At 45.5% G+C, this 16,875-nt stretch overlaps 1 protein-coding gene across 1 annotated transcript in view; it reads right to left on the bottom strand.

Annotated features, from left to right (window-relative positions):
• LVRN (laeverin) overlaps positions 1 to 16,875 on the bottom strand; it is a 175,417-nt gene that overhangs the window by 27,081 nt on the left and 131,461 nt on the right. The window contains exons 16-18 of the mRNA XM_029571204.1: positions 15,199 to 15,309; positions 12,490 to 12,657; positions 6,529 to 6,660 (exon numbers count right to left, since the gene is read on the bottom strand). Coding sequence (XP_029427064.1) covers positions 6,529 to 6,660; positions 12,490 to 12,657; positions 15,199 to 15,309 — 411 coding nt within the window. The remainder of the gene's footprint in view (positions 1 to 6,528; positions 6,661 to 12,489; positions 12,658 to 15,198; positions 15,310 to 16,875) is intronic.

Genomic DNA, 16,875 nt, shown 5'->3' on the forward strand with positions numbered 1-16,875 from the left:
CATCCCTTCACACGGGCTTTCACTCATATACAAACATATATCCTCACTCCAATACACACACACACATGCACACTCCCAGTCTCTTACTTACATACACACACACACTCACACACACACTCCCATACACACACGCAAGTTCCCAGTCTCTTACTCACACATACACATACACACACACCCTCACTCCCATACACACACACACACACACAGGCTCACAATCTCATACTTATGTACACACACACACACAAAAACACATACACACCCCTTCCTTCTCAATCACATAGGCTCACATGCGGTCATTCTGGCCCTCTCCCTCTTCAGCTGCCTGCGGCTATCTGGCTGCTCTCTTCACTGTTTTCCACAGCTCGTGACCCGCTAACCTCACTCTTCTTCTGCCACAAGTAGGGATGGGCTCCGCTCATGGCCTGTTGGCCTCCCTCTTCTTCTGCCATGAGCAAGATGGGCTGCAATCGTGGCCCAGTGGCCTTCTTCTTCTTTTGCTGCGATGGAGATGGGCTCCACTCATGGCTGTGGCCTCCCTCTTCTTCTGCCATGAGTGGAATGGGCTCCACTTGTGGCTGCCAGCCTTCCTCTCGATGGCACCCCCTCCCGGCTGATGCCCCCTGCTGGCTGTCACCTGAGGCGGACCGCACCCTGCACCCCCTCTAGTATGCCACTGCCCCTATCCACAAATCCAAGGTCTTCTCTCTTAGCCCTATCCCCAGCTTCCTCCTTTACCTGTCATCTTTTTCTATCACCAATTACAGATCCTTTCTCTCTCTCTGCCCATCCAATACTGGGTCCTCTATCCCTCTCCCTCTTTCCCCAGCTTGGTCCCCTCTTCCTCTACCCTATATAGTGTTCTCTCTCCTCCTTGCGTCCCCCATCTCTGGATCTCTCCCTTTATTACGGGTTCCTCTTTCTCTCCCTATTCCTAAGTCATTTCTCTATCTTCCCAGTATCTGGTTGTCTCTCTTTTTCTATCCTGGGTCCTCTTTGCCTCTCCTTCACCTTGCCTTCTCCCTTTTTTCTCTCCCTTAGTCTCTGGTGCTCTCTCTCTCTCCCTTTTCCTGCCTCCTCCTAACATTTCCCCTTCTCCCTCATACTCAGTCTTCTCTCTCGCCTTATCTCTCCAACCCTTCCCCCATATCCCCTCCCCTGATATGGCCAAACATTGTCTAATAGATGCAAAGGCATGTGCTCAGCACTGTGGCACAGGAAGAACTTTCCAAATGTACCCTGGTTGAGAAGCACTGCATTAGACACAAAGTTATTGTGAATAAAATCCAATAACAATTAACACTAAACAGGGGAATACAAAATGTATATAGTTATACAATAGAGTATAATAAACTTTTATGCAAATACTTTATTCTCATATCATGAAGATATTTTATATAACATACTTTAACACTTATTATCATATGAATACACTTTTACGAATCATTAAATACTAATAATCGGGCCGATTCAGTAAAGTCCGCAGGAGGCGCGCGCACAGGCCACTCGCCTGTGCACGCGATACAGTATTTAAATGATGCCCGGCGGTAGAAATGGGCAAAAGGAGGCGCTAGGGACACTAGCGCGTCCCTAGCGCCTCCTTTTGAACCAGAGCGGCGGCTGTCGGCGGGTTTGACAGCCGATGTTCAATTTTGCCGGTGTTGGATCTCGAGCCCGCTGACAGCCACGGACTCGGAAACCGGACACCAGCAAAATTGAGCGTCCGGTTTTCGAGCCGCCGGCCTACTTCAAATTTTTTTTTCTTTTTTTTTACTTTTTTTACCCTTCGGGACCTCCGACTTAATATCGCTATGATATTAAGTCGGAGGGTGCACAGAAAAGCAGTTTTTACTGCTTTTCTGTGCACTTTCCCAGTGCGGCTGCACATTTTACTTACTGAATCGCACGGAAATACCTAATAGGGCCATCAACATGCATTTGCATGTTGAGGGCGCTATTAGGTTCGGCGGGTTGGATGCGCGTTTTCCGCCCCTTACTGAATAAGGGGTAAGGGAAAACACGCGTCCAATGGCAGGTTCACAGTGCACTCTGTCGGAGCGCACTGTACTGTATCGGCCCGTATGTAATTTACTGACGCACCCGACCCTCAATGAACATATCACAAACTTCCCATCCTAAAAACAGTAAGATACATACTATCACACATATTACACTTATACATTAAAAATTCTATCCTAAAACCCAACAATAAGGCTGACATCAATTCCCAAAACACTTCCAAATTTGGTGTCTTCATTCAACCAATGACATCCTGAGTAAACCCCAACAAGGTCCTTTGTTTCGCCTAAGCAGGCTTCATCAGGAGATATTCTTATCTTCTCCTCATCGCACCAATTAACGTCAAGGGTAATGGAACTCACTTTCTACAATATTAATATAAAAACATATATATATATATTATTACCTACATTCTACCAACCCCTACACTACAACCTGCACACCTATTTCCTTACATCCACTGCCTCTGTCGGGTGCACCACAACACATTGTATCTCAGAGCATGTTTTTTTCCCCAAACATCTATTTTTCTTTAATCACTCCTCTGCAAAAAGTGAGCTCTCTAAATTATTCCATTACCATCGTATCAGACAAGATAAGGGGAATGGAACAGCTCCCCTATGAGGAAATACTAAAGAGGTTAGGACTTTTCAGCTTGGAGAAGAGTCGGCTGAGGGGGGATATGATAGAGGTGTTTCAAATCATGAGAGGTCTAGAATGGGTAGATGTGAATCGGTTATTTACTCTTTCGGATAATAGAAAGACTAGGGGGCACTCCATGAAGTTAGCATGTGGCACATTTAAAACTAATCGGAGAAAGTTCTTTTTTACTCAACGCACAATTAAACTCTGGAATTTGTTGCCAGAGGATGTGGTTAGTGCAGTTAGTATAACTGTGTTTAAAAAAGGATTGGATAATTTCTTTGAGGAGAAGTCAATTACATGCAATTAATTAAGTTGACTTAGAAAATAGCCACTGCTATTACTAGCAATGGTAACATGAAATAGACTTAGTTTTTGGGTACTTGCCAGGTTCTTATGGCCTGGGTTGGCCACTGTTGGAAACAGGATGCTGGGCTTGATGGACCCTTGGTCTGACCCAGTATGGCATGTTCTTATGTTCTTATGTTCTTAACTGGATCGGGAGGTCCGTAGCAGCGAAGTGAATTCAGCAATGAGGGAACTTGTTGCCAAGTTGTCGGTTGGCAGGGCCAGCCGGTTTAAATATCCTGGAAGACAGATGTCATCCGGAGGGGACGCCCCCGAGGTTCCTGCCATGACATGCTTAATATTAACCTGTGCACGCGCACTCGTGCGCCTAACGAATTCCGAGGATAAAATGGCGGCCGGCAGCATCCGCTGCATGCTGGAAGGCCCGGGAACGGTGGGCAGGCCGGTGGTAGCTGGCGGAGGCCGCAAGTCTTCCCCTCAGAGTCAAAGCTGCAAAAAAGGAGGTGAGCAACAGAGGTCGCAGCAGGCTGTGACCGACGGGCGTAACAATAAACAGGAGCCGAAAAGGCTTTCGATCTAGTGCACTGGCCTTTTCTCTTTCATTTTTTAAGCAAAATGGAATTTGGAGAACATTTCATTAGGTGGATCCAAACTTTATACTATAATCCTAAAGCTTGCGTAAAAGTAAACAGTAGCTACTCGGACTGCTTTTCAGTGGGCAGAGGCACTCACCCCTGTTACTTGCCATCTATTTAGAACTGTCTGCAATAAAAATCAGATAAAATTTGGTGGTGCAGGGCATATCGCTGGGAACCTTCTGCGCCAAATTATTAACATTTGAGGACTACGTCCTTTTCACCCTGATGAACCCACAAGAATCAGTAGCAGCAACTGTAGCAGAACTTGAGAAATTTAGTTTGGTATCTGGTTATAGAATAAATTGGGATAAATCAGAGATCCTGAATCTTACTGTATCTTATTAGCAGGAAAGATTGTTGAAAGATAAATTTTCGTTTCAATGGACAGCTCAAAAGATAAAATACCTCGGGGTATACCTGGGCATCAAAGATGACCTATACTTGCTGAATTATGTACCACTGCTTAGCAACATTACAAAAAAGTTAGAGGAAAGGAACCAATACCATATTTCATGGATAGGGCGTATTGCGGTGATTAAGATGAACATACTCCCATGGTTCCTGTATTTGTTCCAGACATTGCCAATACTGATCTTGACCAACATGTTAGAAAAATGGCAGGCTAAATTAATGAGATTCATATGGCTGGGCAAGCACCCCAGGATAGCGAGAAAGGTGTTATATCTTAGAAAATCGCAGGATGGGTTGGGAATACCCCAGCTAGCTTGGTACTATGTAGCAGCCAACATTTGACCAATAGTAGATTGGCACAGATGTGGGCAGCAGAAAGCGAAGGTGGCTCTTGAACAGATGTTTTTACGGTATATACCACTCAGATCCCTGATATGGTTACCAAAAAGGGCAGGGGATATACTACCAGCTATGTTATTGACTTTGACTACATGGCGTAGATGGAGGAAAGTAGTAGGGGGTGCCAGGGAGTATCATTTTAGTACATCAATATACTACAATACTAAATTTAGATATGGCTTGGAGAATCCGGAATTTCAAATATGGAAATCCAAGGGAATAGAGAGATGGGAACATCTTTGGACCATGCAATGGAGGATAAAGTGACTTGCCCAAGGTCACAAAGAGCAACAGCAGGACTTGAATCCTGGTCTCCTGCTTCATAGCTCACTGCTCTAACCACTAGGCAACTCCTCCACTCCAATCTGTCTTGCCCAACATGGGTTTGAACCCATGAGCCAAAGATGAAAAGTCTCACGCTTTACCATTTGAGCTACTCAGATTTGGTGCAGTTTCATGGGTAGGAGATTTGTTGTGCATTTTATTTTTGTTTAGTGTGTGTTCTTGTATGATATGATGGTAATGGAATAATTTAGAGAGCTCACTTTTTGCAAAGGAGTGATTAAAGAAAAATATGTGTTTGGAGAAAAAAACATGCTCTGAGATACAATGTGTTGCAATGCACCCGTCAGACAGTGGACGTAAGGAAATAGGTGTGAAGGTTGTAGTGTAGGGGTTGGTAGGATGTGGGTAATAGTATATATATATATATATATATATATATATATATATATATATATATATATATATATATGTTTTTATATTAATGTTATAGAAAGTGAGTTCCGTTACCCTCGATGTTAATTGGTGCGATGAGGAGAAGATAAGAATATCCCCTGACGAAGCCTATTTAGGCGAAACAAGGGACTGACTTTGTTGGGGTTTACTCAGGACATCGTGTTGTGAACTGTATCACTGGAGAGCTGGACCCTTGGGCCGGCAATGAAGATGAAGGATTGGCAGTGGGCGGACCACCGCCATGAAGACTGGCCGGGAGGCGGTTTGGGGTCGGGAGACCGGGCAAGAGCTTCACCCTGGGAAGCCCGTGGTCCCCCCAGGAGGAGCCTGTGAGGACCCGGGCCACTGGGGCTTAGGAGAGGTCTCCCGGAGCAGACGTAGTCCGTAGAATGGTCCGAGGTCGAGGTAGGCAGCAGAACAGCAGAATGAAGACGTACCGAAGACGAGGCCAGGAAGACAATCCGAAGATTAGGAACCAGGCACTGAAGCTGAAGAACCAACCCAGAAGCAGGAACTCAGGAACTGAAGCAAGGAAACAGGAACGGAAGCAGGAACACTGGAACGGAAGCAGGAACACTGGAACTGAAGCAGGAACACAGGAGTGGAAGCAGGAACACAGGAACACGAGGCAACTAGTGACTCCAAGGAGTGAACCCTGTTGCAAGGCGATTTCTCTAGTCAGACGCTGGGTTTAAATACCCTGCAGGCGTCTGACGTCATCTAGGGGGCTGGCCGGGACTCCGTGCAGCTTGGCCTTTAAAAGGCTTCCCCTTGCACACGCGCGTGCCTAAGGGGGAGTGGAGTCAGGATCGGAGCTCGGCGGTGTCTCCCTCTTGGAGACGCCACCGCGGAGAGGCCTGGCAGGCCTGAAGAACGCCGGACCTCGTCGTGGGCCTCAGCGTAGGTAAAAGCTAAGGACCCGGTCGCGAGTCTAGCGACCGGGACCACAACACATCGTTGGTTGAATGAAGACACCAAATTTCAAAGTGTTTTGAGAATTGATGTCAGCCTTATTGTTGGGTTTTAGGATAGAAATTTTAATGTATGAGTGTAGTATGTTTGATAGTATGTACGTTACTGTTTTTAGGATGGGAAGTTGGTGATATGTTCATTGAGGGTCGGGTGCATCGGTAAATTACATTATTAGTATTTAATGATTGGTAAAAGTGTATACATATGTGTTAAAGTATGTTATTTAAAATATCTTCATGATACGAGAATAAAGTATTTGCATAAATGTTTATTATACCCTGTTGTATAACTACCGGTATGTACATTTTGTATACCCCTGTTTAGTCTTAATTGCTATTAAGATACAGAGGGATAGTATTCCTGTTTGTTGAATAAAATCCAATGCCATTTTTTGATTACTTACTGTGAATTTATATGGTCCCAATTTGCTTTTATAAATTCCCATGCTATAAGTCGTCCAATCTCATGTTTGACTATGTTAAGGAACATGTCTGATGCAACATCATTAGAAACATCAAGTGCATTTTGTAAATATCTAAATGATAATAATAAAGCAAAGAATTAATAACAATTTAAAATATGTTTAAAGTGCTTCGTAATTTAGCATTTCACTAGATTAAATGGATCAATGCAAATCAGTAAACAGATGTTTCTCCATAGGACACACAAGCCAGTTGGCATAAGAGGAAAAGTGAGTTCACAAAGGGTATGTGCCTGGAACGATATTTTTAATCAGTGATTTGGAGGAAGGTATAAGTACCAGTAAAGGAAAATTGGTTCTTACCTGCTAATTTTCGTTCCTGGAATACCACAGATCAGTCCAGACAAGTGGGTTTATGCATCCCTACCAGCAGGTGGAGGCAGAGAACAGAAACTTTGAGGCACTGCTACATAACCGAGAGTGCAACCTGCAGTCCCTCAGTATTGCCCTTTACCCAAGCCAAAATGTCTAACTCCAAACCTCCAGGTTCTCTTCCTCTAAAAGAGCTGGGGAGCAAGTTAGAACTCCCAACCAAACTGATCCCTGAAGTTTGGTCAAGAAAAAAAAATTTGAATCTCAAATAAGTGAGAACTATGCACATTTATCTTCTGCAGAACAAAATTAAATTCTGCATCACCAGTAGCATCCAGAATCAGGAGAGGTCTTTCGAAAAATAATCATAATCAGAATGGGCTGGGAGTCTGCGTTGTGCAGGAGGTGGACCCTTGAGCCGAGGTGGGATTGACGCTACCCGCAGGGCAAGCCCTACGGGTCCCCACCGTCGGTAGGTGGAGCTGGATGACTGACGGAGGCTGGCTGGAGCTTCGCCAATACCAGCCCTCGTTCCCCGCAGGTTGAGCCCTTGGGTACCGGGGCCAGCTGGAGTTAAGGTGGACCGCCGTCCGGAGTCTTCTGATAGACAAGGAGGAGGTCAGCCAGGGACCCGCAGTGGTAAGATTAGCAAGTCTGATCTGGATGAGACGGAGTCCCGGAGACCTGGGCGCCAAATGAAATGAGAGGCTGATAGGGGGGCACCCGAATAAGAACAGGCCAAAGCCTGAAAAGCCAAGTCCAGAATGAGTATAGCAGAGATGTTATTGAACAAGCTGGAGTCAGGGCAGGTGGCAGGCAAGATAGTGTGGTAAGATAAGGCAGTGGTCAAGCCCGGGAGATAATCAGTGACATAGTCAGGCAAAGCAGAGGTTGGGTCCAGGAGATGATCAGTAGCATGGTCAGGCAAAGCAGAGGTCGAGTCCAGGAGATGATCAATAGCATAGTCAGGCAAAGCAGAGGTCAGATCCAAGAGATGATCAATAGCGTGGTCAGGCAAAGCAGAGGTCGAGTCCAGGAGAAGATCAGTAGCGTGGTCAGGCAAAGCAGAGATCGGGACCAGGAGATGATCAGTAGCATGGTTAGGCAAAGCAGAGGTCGGGTCCAGGAGATGATCAGTAGCGTGGTTGGGCAAAGCAGAGGTAGGGTCCAGGAGATGAACAATAGCATGGTCAGTCAAAGCAGAGGTCGGGTCCAGGAGTCAATCCATAGAATAAGTAGAGTAACACAGGAACACAGGAACTAGAGATAGTACTGGAACTAGGATCAGGAACACGGACATGACAGGAGCCAGGAACATGAAGGAATCACCAGAGGAAGCAACGAAGAACACAACCAGCATGGAGACCTGTTGGAAAGGCAACCAACTGTGGCTGGGCCTGGCCTTATATACCGAGACCTATTGACATTATCATCTAGGGCCGTGGGTTAGTTTCTCGCCACGGCCCCTTTAAAGGAAGAAGAGATGCACGCACGTGCGTCTAGGGAGGGGTGTAGTGCGGGATGGTGGTGTCTCCCCACGGAGCATGCGGGGAAGCCTGCCGAGGATCACGGACGACCGTTGCAGAGACAGGAGCACTGGGGGTGGTCCAAGGTTGTAGGCGGTGGCCCATGGCCATGAGAGAAGTGGAGCCAGACCGTGGAGCAGGCAAAAGAGGGTAAGAGGGCCTGGCTGTGTGCCTGCTGCGGCTGGCACACGTAACAGTACCCCCCCCCCCCTTACGCCCCCCTCTTGGAGGTCTGGGTTTGTCCGGATGGGCATGATGAAACTGCAGGAGGAGGCCTTTATCCAAGATGTTACGAGCTGGCTCCCAAGAATTTTCTTCTGGGCTGTAAGAAATACACTGCCCATCTGGGGGTTGAATCACGCTCCTAGTAATCCAATGACGGAGTCGGGATCAGCTGACTCTTTGCCCAGTTAATCACCCAGCCTAGGGACTCCAGGTGCTCTGTCACTCACCGAATGGAGGCGAAACACTCCACCTCCGAATTTGCATGATTGAGCCAATGTCGAGATATGGATGGACCAGTATCCCCTCTCTTCTGAGGGCTGCCGCCACTACTACCATCACCTTTATGAACATCCTCGGTGCCCAAGCCAATCCAAAGGGAAGAGCTTGAAACTGAAAATGCTCTCCTAATAGTGAAAGGCAGAAACCTCTGATGGTCCGCTCTGATAGGAATGTGGAGATATTCCTCCATCAAATCGAGAGAGGCCAGAAACTCCATCTGAAAACATGAGACCTGCAATGCCACATTGACCCTTTGCAGATTCAGAATGGGCCGAAATGAGCCCTCTTTCTTGGGAAACAAGAAGTACACAGAAAACCTTTCCTGACCGTGCTCTCTGTGCAGCAATGAGAGAATGGCTTACAGTCGTTGCCAGGCGAAGCACAATGGGACACTATGAAGGCATCATTGAAGGGTCGAGAAAATTCTAACATGTAGCCATCTCTTATTAATTCCAGCACTCACTGATCCAAAGTGATTTTGGTCCACTCCTCGTAAAAACAGGATAACCTTCCTCCAACAGCCACCAGCCTGCCTTAATTGGGCGGGCTTGGCACTTTTGGACCCCTGTCTGGAACCCTCTCTGGCCAGTCTATGGGTTTCCAAAAAGGACTGTTGTCATCCTGAACCTTGCTTCTATGAAGAACTGGAAGAAATTCTGCTGGAATGAAATCTCCTCATCCCATGGAAGCGAGAGCGAGGCGGAAAGATCTTTTTAGTGCCCTTCTTATTCTCAGGCAATCTATTCACTTTAGAGTCTGCCAAATGCTTCATCAGTTTTTCCGGATCTTCTCCAAATATTACCTGTTCCTTGAAATGGAGATTAGCAAGTTGTGCCTTCGACCAAACATCCGCTGACCAATTGTGTAGCCTTAAAGGCACTTAGTCTCCCCAGTCCCTCAGAGGAAAAGACACAAAGGTATACTCTTTACTCTCCTGCTTCTGGGGTTCCAAGACACTGCAAAAGGCCAGCTTGGGTGGGAGACCCTCAAGGGGAGTGAGGGAACAAGGACCCCTGGCTTTCCCTCCTCCTGGAATCAAGGGTCTAACCTTGCTGGGGATATCCAATCCCCTGCTTGCCCTGCTCATCCAGAGGGATAGCCCACGAAGGTACCTAACACCTCTGGGCGCTCTAATCTTTTCCCTAAACTTCTCTAATCTTTTAATTATTTTTTCTTAACTAACAGACTGCAGGTTTGCATCTCTACCATCTGCTGGAGACAGAGGAATACTGAGGGACTGCAGGTGGCACTCTCGGCTATGTAGCAGTGCCTCAAAGTTTTTGTTCTCTGCCTCCATCTGCTGGTAGAGATGCATAAACTCACTTGTCTGGACTGATCTGCGGTATGAACAGGAATGACATTTTTGTATATGACATAAATCAGTTTCACTCCATAATGACATTGCAGGGCTCACTGATTTTACACAGGAATAAAGAAACCTAGCAAATTTGTCAGACAATTAGCATAGAAGATGTAGCTGTTAGGGATGTGCAGCCCGAAAGTTTATGTTCATAAGTCCATAAGTTGAATGGGGGGCTCATTTGCGGTCAATATGGACATATGGAGAATTCCATAAGTTGAGTCTATGTCCATATATGCAAATAAAAATTTAAATAAAAATTTAAACCCCTCACCCTCCTTAATCCCCCCCAAAACTTACCAAAATTCCCTGGTGGTCCAGCGGGGAGTCAGGAAGCCATTCCTCCCAGTGGTTTTGCGAGGAGCACGTGACGTCCGCGTCACGTCGATGACGCGGCCGTCACGTGGTCCACCGGGGTTCCGCTCCCGGAGCCCTCGTTTTGAACAAACTGAATTTTGGCCAGCTTGGGGGGGTCAGGAGGCCCCCCCAAGCTGGCCAAAAGTGCCTTTTGGGCCCAACGAGGGGTCCGGGAGCGAACCCGAGGGGAATCACGTGACGTCCGCGTCACTCCGTCGTGACGCTGACGTCACGTGGTCCATCGCAGTTCCACTCCCGGACCCCTCATTGGGCCCAAAAGGAACTTTTGGCCAGCTTGGGGGGGCCTCCTGACCCCCCCAAGCTGGCCAAAAGTGCCTTTTGGGCCCAACGAGGGGTCCGGGAGCGGACCCGAGGGGAATCACGTGACGTCCGCGTCACTCCGTCGTGACGCCGACGTCACGTGGTCCATCGCGGTTCCGCTCCCGGACCCCTCGTTGGGCTCAAAAGGCACTTTTGGCCAGCTTGGGGGGGTCAGGAGGCCGGGAGCGGACCCGAGGGGAATCACGTGACGTCCGCGTCACTCCGTCGTGACGCCGACGTCACGTGGTCCATCGCGGTTCCGCTCCCGGACCCCTCGTTGGGTCCAAAAGGAACTTTTGGCCAGCTTGGGGGGGTCAGGAGGCCCCCCCAAGCTGGCCAAAAGTTCAGTTTGTTCAAAACGAGGGCTCCGGGAGCGAAATCCCGGTGGACCACGTGACGGCCACGTCACGTCGATGACGCCGACGTCACGTGGTCCACCGGGATTTCGCTCCCGGAGCCCTCGTTTTGAACAAATTGAACTTTTGGCCAGCTTGGGGGGGGCCTCCTGACCCCCCAAGCTGGCCAAAAGTTCCTTTTGGGCCCAACGAGGGTTCCGGGAGCGGAACCGCGATGGACCACGTGACGTCGGCGTCACGACGGAGTGACGCCGACGTCACGTGATTCCCCTCGGGTCCGCTCCCGGGACCCTCACGGAACTTTTGGCCAGCTTGGGGAGTTTTGGTAAGTCTTGGGGGGGGGGGATTAAGGAGGGTGAGGGGTTTAAATTTTTATTTAGATCAACAATCGCGATTTCCAACGTATTCAACATAGCTATGTTGAATACGTTGGAAATCCGATCGTTTACGCCTCATCATTTTTTTAAGTTAAAAAAAAAAAAAAAAGTTGCTTTTTCCATTTAAGTTCAAAACGAATGCACACCCCTAGTAGCTGTCTATGCACTAAGCCACATGAAAATTGACCATTAACACAGGTCGATTTTAATGTGGGTGTTGTCCATTTACTAAAGACGTCAGTAAATCAGGTGTTAACAGTGGGTTTTACTGCAGTCAATAATATACCTGCATTACTGGCTCTAGTAAAGCCAGCCACGACAGGGGCCATGATGCAGTCCCCTACCCCTTTCCCGCTGACAACAAAGATAAAATGGTGATCTCCTTCCCCCAAGTACTGCAAACAAGGATCTCATGCATTCCAATCCATCCTCACAGACTCCTACCTTTCCCCTTTGTAGGTCTTAAAACGTGAAGCTGGGGGCAGGAGAAAGCGTTCCTCCCTAGTGCTCTGCTGGCAGAATTATGAAATTGGTACCTGATGATATGACGCACTCCCTTGCTCTGCAGTTTATGCTATATATGTGTTAAGGTTGGTGTTCAGAGAAGACTTATAATGGTACACAAACATATTTTACATGTCCACTCAAAACTCTAGGCCAGATTCACTAAGGCTTTTCTCCCATTCTGTGCCTATGGAGATAAAAACATTAATGAATCAGATCCTGTATTAAAGGAAGATCAGATAAAAGAACACTGTGAACAAGATCACCTGTAAAGTAACCATGGGTCTCTGGTACAACTCAGGCCATAGAGCAAATTGTTTCTCTCATTGTAGTCTGTAAATTTCTGGTACATTTCCCATGCAAACTCCCATTCCTTATCACTTCCCATTGCAATACCATAACAATAAATTGGTCTTCTAATAGAATGGGGAATCCTGGAAGGAGAAATATGCAAGTAGGTTATATGTAAAATATAAAGTTTAAACAATGCACAAAACTACAGACACGCTTACATTTATAATACCGCTATATTGCAACTAAGAAATCCCATGGCCTTCCATACAATACTGACCACTACAGTTCTGCTGAAATCTACTGCACTTCATACTTCTGATCCACAATGGATCAGAAACTGAGAAACATAGAATATGATGGCAGATAAGGTCTTTAAGCTTCAACTAATCTGCTCAATTTCATTCCTTTTGCAGTAAAATAATATACCCCAGTTAAGTTTTGGCCTTCCTCTCTCACTTCACAACCAGGAATCCTCTGTGCTTCCTTAACCCATAATTTATTCAGTTCTGACACAGTTTCTCTTGCACTACCCCCTTGTGAAGAAATATTTCTTGATATTGTTCCGGAATCTATCCCACAGATATTTCATTTTTTGGCATTATATTTTCCCGATGTAGCTTATATTCCTTCTAACTGATATCTGTTTTCTATCACTTTATACTATACAACCTTCTAATCTGTTACAATTGTGTCATTTAAAATGGACTATTTCAGCTTCTCTTTCTCTCTCATTTCCAAAATTGGTTCAGAGTCTGTTTTTATTTAATATTTTTTAAAGCCATTCAAAGGTTAAACCAAGAAGATTTACAGTATGCAATGTTCTAAATAAACTGGACTGTTGACACTAAATCACCAGGCTAACTCAGAATCGCTTTTCAATTAACTTTAAAATTTTGCACAAGTTTCCCATTTCACTGTGTATTTGTATATACTGTCAATTTAGGGAAATGAATTTTTAAAAATATTAAAAAAAAAGAAATCCTGGTTAGTTTCTTGGTCATTTTACTCCGAAAACTATATTTGATAATATTGGGTTTGATTTTAACAGAAATACTCCATCAAATGGGATTCATGGTGACCAAAAAAAAAGTGAGCCTGCATAAAAAAATAAATTCAAGACGAGGTTAAAAAAACAATGAATTATAGAATAATTAAAAGCAAAATCAAATAAGATAAAAAAGTGAAAAAGGTATGTAGAATAGCTGCCAGAATCCCTCTCAGCCATTTTGAGTGACTCTGATTTCAAGACCGGTGCTAAGCACATTTAATACATTTTAAGGTGAATTTTCAAAATATTACACATGTAAAAATTAGCATACACATGCATATGTAGCCTCTACAGGGCTGGTGGAAGAACCAGACAGACTAGGCAGCTGCCTAGAGCAGTGGTTCCCAACTCTATCCCACCAGCCAGTCGGGTTTTCAGGATATCCACAACGAATATGCATGAGAGAAAATTTGCATGCATATTCATTGTGGGGTAGATTTTAAAAGGTGCGCACAGGAGTAGATTTGTTCGCACAACCCGGCGCGAACAAATCTACTCCTGATTTTATAACATGCACGCGCTGCCGAGCGCATGTTATAAAATACAGGGTCGGCGCGTGCAAGGCTGCGCAAAATCAGCAGCCTGCGCGCGCCGAGCCGGGCAGCCATCCTCCGTTCCCTCCGAGGCTGCTCTGAAATCGGAGCGGCCTCGGAGGGAACTTTCCTTCCGGCCCCCCCACCTTCCCCTCACTTCCCCTATCTAACCCACCCCGCAGCCCTAACTAATTCCCCCCTTACCTTTATTTTAAAAGTTACGCTAACTTGCGCGCGCCGGCCAGCTGCCGGCGCACCATGTTCCGGTCTAGGAACTGGTCCAGAGGCCGCGGCCATGCCCCCGGAATGTCCCTGGGCCAGAACCATACCCACAGCCCCACCCCCGGAACGCACCCCAATGATGCACCGGCCGCAACACGCCCCCCCCCCCGACACGCCCCCCAGGAAAGCCTCGGGACTTACGCGCATCCCAGGGCTTGCGCACGCCGCCGAGCCTATGCAAGATAGGCTCGCGCGCGCAGGGGGTGGAAGGGGCAGCTTTTCGGGGCTTACGCGCGTATCTTATGTATCTTACGTGCGTATCTTATGTGTATCTTACGTGCATAACCCTTTGAAAATCTGCCCCTATATTTTTGGAAAACAAAAAAATGTTTTTCTGGTATGTGAGGATTATTATCCATAGCTTTACCTGATTCCTTGTGCTATATAAGGGATTCTGGTAGCTACTCTGAACATAACTTTTCCACTTATTTGCTCGTTTCATTGGTTTTCCATTATTCTATGACTCATTTTATAAAGATTTTTTTTTCTACATTTGACTAATGACCATACATGCAGTACAAATACTACATCTTTTTCCATCATGTGTTTTGCATGCATGCTGCACATATGGATTTCTGTCATGACTAGACTCCAGATTATCCTAATTAACAGGCGCTGTCATAATCTAGCTAGTATTACTAGCTAGATTCAATTTATCTCATTATGAATAAATGCATGTTAATGTCATTTGCTAATGAAAAAAATGTATTCAGTATTATTTAAAATATCACCAATATGTCAAACTGTTTAAAGTATTGCCTCCAAAAAAATCTCATTTATGTGCATTGCAAACTTGCCAAATAAACTTGTATTCTTACTTATTGTCTGAAGGATCTTTCATCCATCTTTGGTAGAGATCAGTTGCTAGATGGAGACAGTCCTGAAGGCCAAATGAGCATGCTTCTTGAATAATTGTTTCCAATGACGTTCTTAAAAGAAGGTTCAGATTACGAGAAAGAAACACAAATTATGCTTGCAATTACCTATAGAACTAGTTTTTAATTAACACTCTGAGGGTAATTTTGTAACAGCCCACATACAATTTAAATTAATTCCAGACATATTTTCCTGTTGAAAACATATTCTATCAAAACTACACACACACAATTGCACCTGCTAATTTGTATACAGATTTTTTGGGGAAAATGTTACCACCTACTTTTGAAAATGTAAAAGTATGCGTGTATCTGCAAATCTCTCCCCAAACCTGCACCTAGGAATGACTTCACTCACTCCGGCTAAACTTACGTGTATATATGGCAGTGGCGTACTGAAAGTCTCTGGTCCCAGGATCCAATGCACTTGTGCACCCCTGTCCCCCACTTCTTGTAGCAATGCTTAAAGTCACAGAAAGTCACACTAATACAAAAACCTCAAAATAGAAATGAACTGACAGACTTTTGTGAACAACCCATGGGGCAAAGGTTTCCCTGCACTCATTGTGATGTGGCTGGCGATGAGAAAAGGGGTTCACTTCGCTTCCAGGAAGAAGGCCAACTTCAGCCTAGAATTCCCTGGTTGGTCACCCTGTAGGGGGTCCAGATAACAAAAAAAAAAAAAAAAAATCCCAGCCTTCATCTGGTTAACAAAACATGGAAAATCCTACTCAACTACTGGTGCCCCAGAGGTTGGGAAGGATGACTGAAATTTGAAAGAAAAGACTGGAAAAAAAAGGTAATGGGGAGAGATCCCCTTGAACTAATGAGAAAGGAAACCCACCAAGTTCAGCCTCTGAGAGAGCACACAGGGAGCACTATAAGGCTGGTCACCGCTAGGCAGAACTAGATACTTCACAATCATTTTGTACCAATATATCACATAAACAGGACTCCGAAAAGATGGATTTTATTTTTTTGCCAGTAGAGGTCTGTGTCACTGAAAACATGCATAGTGATTTTTTTTTTCAAAAAACAAGGAATGCTCAGTGTTATGCTGCTTAGTAATCTAATACTCTTACTTACTACTACTACTACTACTACTACTACACATTTCCATAGTGCTACATGACATTCATTATTTATATCATGGTATGCCCAAGCCACAACTAATGAAATCATTTTGGGGGTTTCTTTTAGCACAATTCAAAACTTCCAGATGACCATCACAAAATAAGATCAACTCACAGTCATGACTCCCAGGGGAAAAGCTTTGTTTGTGCTGTCTCCTGCCCCACTAGCAGCATTTCTAGTAAGGATTCAATGCTATTCTCTAGCTCTCTTAGCAAGTATTTTAATGAAAAACATCTGTAGTACTAATGCCCTGCTGCCCTTATCCCATGGCAGTGATCACTCTCTGGCCCCAAACCTGCAGAGAGAGCACTGCTGATGTGGTGCACACAGCCTTATAGTACAGTGGGTTGCTGCTTTGTAACTCAGCAGTTCAGATTTAAAAGGGGAACCACATCACCTCTCAAAACAGGTATCCAACTATATAAATTAAAATCATAAAGGTGGATTTTAAAAGCGTTGCTAGAGAGAATATCTGACAATCTATAT

Source organism: Rhinatrema bivittatum, chromosome 1, assembly GCF_901001135.1.
Source record: "Rhinatrema bivittatum chromosome 1, aRhiBiv1.1, whole genome shotgun sequence".
Lineage (NCBI taxonomy): Eukaryota > Metazoa > Chordata > Amphibia > Gymnophiona > Rhinatrematidae > Rhinatrema > Rhinatrema bivittatum.